Source organism: Rana temporaria, chromosome 2 (genome assembly GCF_905171775.1).
Source record: "Rana temporaria chromosome 2, aRanTem1.1, whole genome shotgun sequence".
NCBI lineage: Eukaryota > Metazoa > Chordata > Amphibia > Anura > Ranidae > Rana > Rana temporaria.
The window spans coordinates 519,923,456-519,931,409 of NC_053490.1; the positions used below are offsets into that span (position 1 = coordinate 519,923,456).

The 7,954-nt window shown below is 41.0% G+C and overlaps 1 protein-coding gene across 1 annotated transcript in view; it reads right to left on the reverse strand.

The window, feature by feature from the left end:
- LOC120928379 (cell surface glycoprotein CD200 receptor 2-like) overlaps positions 1-7,567 on the reverse strand; it is a 33,722-nt gene extending 26,155 nt beyond the window's left edge. Inside the window, exon 1 of the mRNA XM_040339478.1 lies at positions 6,934-7,567. Coding sequence (XP_040195412.1) covers positions 6,934-7,027 — 94 coding nt within the window. The 5' untranslated portion in view covers positions 7,028-7,567. The remainder of the gene's footprint in view (positions 1-6,933) is intronic.
- Between the last annotated feature and the right edge of the window lie 387 nt (positions 7,568-7,954).

The following is a 7,954-nucleotide window of genomic DNA, read 5'->3' on the forward strand; positions in this document are numbered from 1 at the left end:
GAGATACTGAATTTTGGGTTTTACACTGGCTGTAAGCCATAATCATCAAAATTAAAATAAAGAAATGCTTGAAATATATCAATCTGTGTGTAACACACCTATATAAAATATATGAGTTTCACTTCTTGAATAGAATTACTGAAATAAAATTAACATTTGATGATATTCTAATTTTATGAGATGCCCTTGTATATTGCAGCTTACCAATCCTCGGATATAGTGGCTCCATTTGTTTTCTTTTATTTGTCAATTTTTTTTTTCATCTAGTGATTCACCAGTAGTACACTCCCTGTCCTAGGAAATATATCACTCTGTGTGTAATGAATGTATATAATATATAAGTTTCACTTTTTGAATTTAATTACTGCAATAAATTATCTTTTTGATGATATTCTAATTTTATGAGACGCACCTGTATTAATTGTTGACTTTTGTGTTTGGGTGCATTTAATTACACTTTACACCCACTGTACTCCCACATACAGGCTGTTTACATCATATAACGAATGTTGTCCTCCCACCACTTACAGTGTAAAGATCAGGTCATGTTTTGAACACACCAGCTAAAGATGTATTGGTGATTTCCCAGGAACAGGCAGAAACCTCATTCTCATACAAAAACCCTCATAAGGAGTTGAAAGCCCTTAACAAAATATCAGTGCGCCAATAGTGATATTAATAAATATATTTTTGAGCGATAAAGGAACAAAATCTTTTGCAGTGGGGCAAAAAAATATTCAGTGGATCTTGAGGCTAACTATGTTAATTTGGGGCCGTGCACTTGCACGCGTATGAACGCAAATTCAGGAGCAGCGTCTGTGGCTGTGCATCAGCCGTGTCCCAATTGCCTTTAATGGGACTGCTTGGATGGAACATCTGGGCATCCCTGTGTGGATAAACACGGTCCTTGCACTGGCCTGCTGTAGGATGTCCCATGTAAATGAGGTCTAATGCCACGTACACACAATCGGTTCATCCGATGAAAACGGACCGATGGATTTTTTCATCAGATATCCGATGAAGCTGACTTTCATCAGTCTTGCCTACACACCATCAGTTAAAAATCAGATCGCATCCAACGCGGTGACGTAAAAAAACACAACGACGTGCAGAGAAAAATGAAGTTCAATGCTTCCGAGCATGCGTCGACTTGATTCTGAGCATGTGTGGATTTTTGACCGATGGATTTCCCCACAGACAATTGTTTTTCTATCGTTTTTTTAATCATCAGATAATTTTAAAACAGGTTCTACGTTTTTTCACCGATGGGAAAAAAAACTATGCTATAAAAAAAACTATAAAACATGCTCCAATGAAGATCTGTTAGGAGCGAAACATGTAAGCATTACGCTTATCAGTGATGAAGCAGGACTGACCATCATTTCAGCCACCTGATTATATCTTTACTGGGGGCCTTTTCTCCCAATTTGAGAATTTATTTATACTGCAGCATACACCACTGCATGGACATTACCTTGAGACATACAGCAAGTATTTGAAACTGCATGCTGACTTCTTATTACCTATCTACACTGCCATCTACTGGCATTCAAAGACATTACAAAGGCATCTATTCACCCTGGAACTCAACCCTCTGGTTTTTGTATGCAGAGGACCTGAATTGAAGGCGTACTTCCTATCCTACTGCTGGAGGAATTTGCAAAAACGCCAGCTTCTGTAACCAGAGGAATTTCTGAAATCTACAGAAACTGACTATTTTCCAATGGTGGTAAGATCTAAGCAATAAGCAGTCTCTGATATTGTGATCTTGTTTTTCAGCTGTACCGAAGTATGGTACATCTTGCTGATTGCAGCCTCTACAGCAATCCTTGCTTGGTTCAAACAGATCCTACTATATGGTAATCACACCTATCACTGCCAAACTAGCAGTGTTTCCAATGACTCACTTGCTGCTGCTGTCTACCATTGAATTGTAGTTTATTCTACTTCATCTCCATGTGGAATTAGTCCTCTATGAACTGGTAATAGAATTGATTGGAACTGTACCTAGCTTCACAGATTTTTTTGCGGCTATATTATCCTCAATCTAGCCTTGTGATTTATATATTCTTTATCATGCCCCAGTTATTTGATTCCTGCAGGTGTATATAAGCTGTGTGTATGGTTGTGGTGGCCACTTGTCCTTGTTTAGACTAACGTCTAATTTTACTAGTGCTGTGGAGATACTGGCACTTCTTGTGTTATTAATGTGTTTTTATGTGGATAATTAATAAATTGCAGTCATATTTATCCGTATTCCTTTCTGACCAATTATTTTTCTCTCCCATTTTTTGATATGCAGTATTAATTCAGAGGAATGCAGATAGTAGTATGTAATATTATATCTATGACTACCATCAAATCGGATAAGATGATTTGGTTAGTGTGACTAATGCAGGATTGCTTTTTGTCACCTACCTCTAACTGCCTTGGATGAGTCACCAATGCCTATATTTTCATGAATTATTTTGGGGAAAAAAACGATTGGGCCCACACACGATCGGTTCATCAGACAAACCGATCGTGTGTACAGGGCATTAGTCAAGCTCTGGTAGGTTTCTACTGCTATCTGAGGCTCCCTTAGAGAGATTTACTCTTAAGCCTCATACACACGCTCGGTTTACTCGGCAAGAACCAGCAAGAAAACTGCTGGCAGAGCTCTCTTGCCAAGGTTTCTCGTCAAGAAAACTGCCTAAAATCGTGACAAGAAAAATAGAGAACCTGCTTTCTATTTTCTCATCATGATTCTCGGCAGTGTTTTCCTGCCGAGAAGCCCGAGAGTGTGTATACTTACCTTACTTTCGCCGTGGAAACCTGCGCATGCTCGAAATTACTTTGACGCATGCGCAGTAGCTTCTTAGGCATAGGTAGGGTGCAGCAAGATGGCGGCAACGGCATCGAATGTGACGAGCGCATGCTCGTCGTATGCGATGACGTCACTGTGTTCTTGCCTTTCAAAAGAACCGCAGATCTTTTGAAAGGAGTGTCTGTACACTCGGGCGGCAAGAGATTTTTGCCAAGAATCTCGTCAGGAAAAACAATTTTTTTTTCCTGACGAGATTCTGGCCCGTGTGTACGAGACTTAAGTTCCTTTCTGCTGATTTTTCAACAGTAACACAGACAGAATAAAATGCATACCAAAAAAATAATGGTGACTTTGAAGGTACACAAAATTCAATCTCATAAAATAGGTCAAATAATATTTGAATTGGGCAGCACAGTGGTGTAGTGGTTAGCACTTTTGCCTAGCAGCACTAAAATCGCTGGTATGAATGGCAGCCACGACACTACCTGCCTGGAGTTTGCATGTTCTCTGTGTCTGCATGGTTTTCCTCCGGGTACTCCGGTTTCCTGCCACACTCCAAAGACATGCTGGGAGGTTATTTGGCTTCTGTCTAAATTGGCCCTAGTATGTGTATTAATGTGAGTTAGGGACCTTAGATTGTAAGCTCCTGGAGGGCAGGGACTGATGTGAGTCTACAATGTATATGCAAAGTGTAGAGTAAATTGACAGCGTTATATAAGTACTAAATCAATAAAAGTCATCCATATAAAACATAGATCTTATACAATAAAAGACTGATATTATTTGTCACAAAGAGTGCACTACATACATTCTACCATATATCTGGTATTTGACATACTGATCACATTAAATATATTGCATCATTTTTTAGTAGATTAAAAAGTCTAGCAACTCTACGCGTTTCGAGCTCCTCTTTCTTCCTCCTGTCAGTCCGGCCGGGTACCACGCGGTACAGGAGATTTAGTTTCCTGTTCCCGGTCGGACTGACAGGAACTGCACACTGAGTGCTCACTTCCTTTCAGTCCAGCCGGGAACAGGAAACTGAATCTCATGCCGCGCAGGACGGTGGGGGGGGTAAAAAAACATAGGCTTTGCGTGCGTGCGGGGGGGGGGGGGGGGGGGGCCTCTATGTCCATTTTGTTAGGGGCCCCCAAATTCCTTCAAACGGCCCTGTGAGTATCGTCTTGTTTTGTGCTTGTTAGCGGTTGGACTATCTGTTATCTATATGCAGACTGGGAGGAAGCGGTATATGACAAAAGCACTCAAGCGGAGTGTGGGACGTTTCGTTACAGAAATAATGTGACGTTACCTCTATGTTTTCTGTGCTACTTTAAAGGCCCTGACGAAGCGGGGTTCCCGTGAAACACGTAGAACACACTTATGGTACTACCAGGACCCGTACACCCTGGACCAAAGAAACAGTAAACTGTATTCTCTTTCAGATTGTAAAATGTATGACAAATAAAGTTTTTCTATATTTTAAAAATTGTGATATAGATTATTTTTCACCCCACCGGGGCACACTTAAAGTCCCATTCCACTTTATTTAAAAAAAAAACATTTTTGTATCTTTCAGGGACTCTGCAGAGTTATAAATATTCCATTCTTACCCCCAACCTCATGCCTAATTTTAAAACAACTAATCTTACTGTAAATAAAAAGTACAGATGTTATGTGCTTTGTCACATTTATAATGACACTAAAACTTACTCCCTGGTACAAAGCATAGAGAAGTCTTTTACAAATTAAATACATTTTTTTTATTTTGTGTATTTTTTCAATTGTAATGCCACATAAATGAACAAGCAAAAAACAAAAAAAAAACAGGTAAAAGTTAATATATGAACGGTAAAAAAACAATCATCAAACGAATAACAGAAGAACATGTTCTCTTTTACTCCATCGGAATTCTGATGTGAGTTTGGCCGGGCAAAAGCCCGATCGTGTGTACAGGGCATTACAGTTTGGATTTATTTATGAGTGTCCTGCGGTAAATGTGGGATATTTAGGACTACTCCTTTTACGAGTTTGGTGTGGAGGAACTCAAGTGGCCTGCACAGAGCCTTGACCCCAACCCTACTGAACTCTACACTTTCTCTCTCTAGGCCATCATCAGTCCCCAACCTCATAAATGCTCTTTTGCTTGAATGAGCACAAATTCCAACAGACACACATTAGTGGGGGGGGTTTTTTTCATTAAAAAAAATCTCCACTGAAGGCAAATACAACAAGCAACAAGCAAATAAACACAGTATTCATGTACAATATATGGCAAAAGTTTGTGGGCACCTGACCATCACAACTACTGTTTGTCACTCTTCGAAATAACTGACTTTTAAGGGTAAGTTCACCTTTACAAAAAAATCTGTAAGGTGAACTTACACAGGACCCCCTCCTCGCCCCCCCTGGTCCCGCTAGCCTGGACCGCGGCAATCTCCTATTCTGAGCCCCGGTATTTCTGCTTCAAGGGTCCAGGGCTTAGAAATCCCCTTGGCATCCACGCGTCTTCTTCCCAGCTGACAGGACAGGCTTCTGAATGGTTGGCGCTGCCCATGTGATGGCGCTGACCAATTGGAATGCTCCGAAACGCCCCAACCGATGAGGTACGTTTTGGAAATTCAGCTGAGGGGATTTCTAGGCCCCCAGACTCCTGAGGTGTATATACCGGGGCTCAGAATGGGATATCACCATGGTCCAGGTCAGCGGGACCACGTGGGAGGAGGAGGGGGTCCTGTGTAAGTTCACCGTACAGAGTTTTCTGCAGTCAAGTGTGCTGTTTTACTGCGTACAAAAGTATTTTAGATAATATAATGCTTATGGAAAGAGTTTGGCAAAGGTAATTTTCTGTTTCAGCACAGTCATAACCCAATGCACAAAGCCAGCTCGATAAAGACATTGTTGGAGCCTAGGTTCACACTGCTGCGAATTCAAAATCGCAGTAAAATGCGCGATTTTACCGCGATTTCGGCCGCAATTTAATGTAAATCGCGGCCCAAAATCGCAAAGAGTAGTACAGGAACTACTTTTTGAAATCGCAGATGCGGCGTCGCACTGATTAGGACAGTGCCATTGCCGACAATTGCCGCCGATTTGAGATGCGATTTGACATGTCAAATCGCATCTCAAATCGTTCCAAATCGTACCCAGTGTGAACCAGGGCTCAACCAGTTTGGTGTGGAGGAACTTAAGTGGCCTTCACAGCCCTGACCTCAACCCTACTGACCACCATCCATAAAAACATGGTTTGATGAGTTTGGCGTGGAGGAACTTGGGTGGCCTTCACAAAGCCTTGACCTCAACCCTAGTTAACAACCTCCATAAAGACATGGTTTGATGATTTTGGTGTTGAGGAACTTGGGTGGCCTTCACAGTGCCCTGACCTCAACCCTACTGACCACATTTCATAAAAACATGGTTTAATGAGTTTGGTGTGGAGGAACTTGGGTGGCCTTCACAAAGCCTTGACCTCAACCCTACTGAACACCATCCATAAAGACATGGTTTGATGGGTTTGGTGTCAAGGAACTTGGGTGGCCTTCACAGAGCCCTGACCTCAACCATATTGAACTCTTTGAGCTCTCATCAAACAACAGTACCTGATCTAAATGGGTAAAAAAGTTCCATAAGCACAAAATCCTGCAGAAAGTTACTCCAGAAGGGTGGAGGATGCTGTAGCTTCAAAAAAAGGAGGGGGGAAAGGCTCCATATTAATGTCCATGGTTCTGGAACAATATTTCCAACAAGCACATATAGGTGTGATGGTTAGGTGTCCACATAGTTTTTGCCATTTAGAATTTTTGCTTTTTATCCACCATATAAGTTCCAGAAATACTTCTTGTACCAGTTAAAAAAAAAATTGTGTGAATTAAAATATTAAGTCAAGTCCATCATTATAATGAATTACATAACACAGCATACTACATCTAGAAAAGACAAGTTAGATAAGGTTTTAAGAAGATACAAAAATAAAAGTATAAAAATAAAATGCAACAGGGAGAAAAGAAAAAAGTAAAAGCATACCCAAACTTTTTTTTACACCAAAACCCATGTTTTGTATTAGTGGCTGTAACAGATACTTATATTGCTGTGGTTCAAGGGTCTCATTGCCGAAAGTGAAAACAGCTTACCTGATCTCACCTTGCGACAGCCAATAGCAACCATGAGCAGGAACAAAATTTGTATTTCTTCCAGAAGTTTCATCTTGAGTTTATCAGTTTTCATGTAGAAAGTTCTTCACTTTGAGAAGCTCCCAGCAAGTGTTGGTCATCGTGAACATCAACTCAACTGAAGTCTCATCAGAAATTGTCTACATTCTGCTCCATATAGATAAGGATGTGATGTTGCCGGGACTCTCTCTTTTTTAGGTCTTTTCACCACCAGACAATTTCCTGTCTTAACTTCAAATGACACAAAGGAAATAAACTGGGGGATAGACTTTATTTTCAGAAACTTATGACGTAGAGCAGTGGGATGATACGTGTTAACTGATTATTAAACCCAACAAAGTATCATTTTCTATTATAGAAGTTCGGTTACAGTTTTTACTTATTTTTAGTGTGAAAAAAAAGGTTTAACTGGAAATTCCCTCTGTGGGATTGATTCATGTAGTAGTGTCGTTCCGCTCTACCAATAACATCTTAAGGGTTTTACAGCGGAGTAGTACATTTATAAATCTTCATGAACACATTTCTGATGCATTACAATGTACAGTACAACAATATCATTATTTTTTCTTAAACTGTAGCTTCATCATAAAAAGTAATCATAGTCCCTTAAGGGGTTGTAAAGCTTTGTGTTTTTTCATCTTAATGCATCCTATACATTAAGGTGAAAAAACACCTTGCACTCTCGGGCCCCCCAACCCCCAGTTTTACTTACCTGAGCCACGAAACTCTGTGTGTGCGATCCCGTGATGCTTTCCCCCAGCTTGAGGCGGCTCTTCAATGGGGATTGATAGCAGCGCAGCCATTGGCTCCCGCTGCTGTCAATCAAATCAATGATGCGCCGCACCGGGGGCGGGGCCGAGTGATAAACTTGGCAACTATGGCCGCCACTTTATCACACGGAAGCGCGCCCGCAAGCTTACCCCCTTGGTTGAGCACTTCCCAGAAGGGGTTTAGCTCTTGCGGGGAGGAGCTGAGACACACA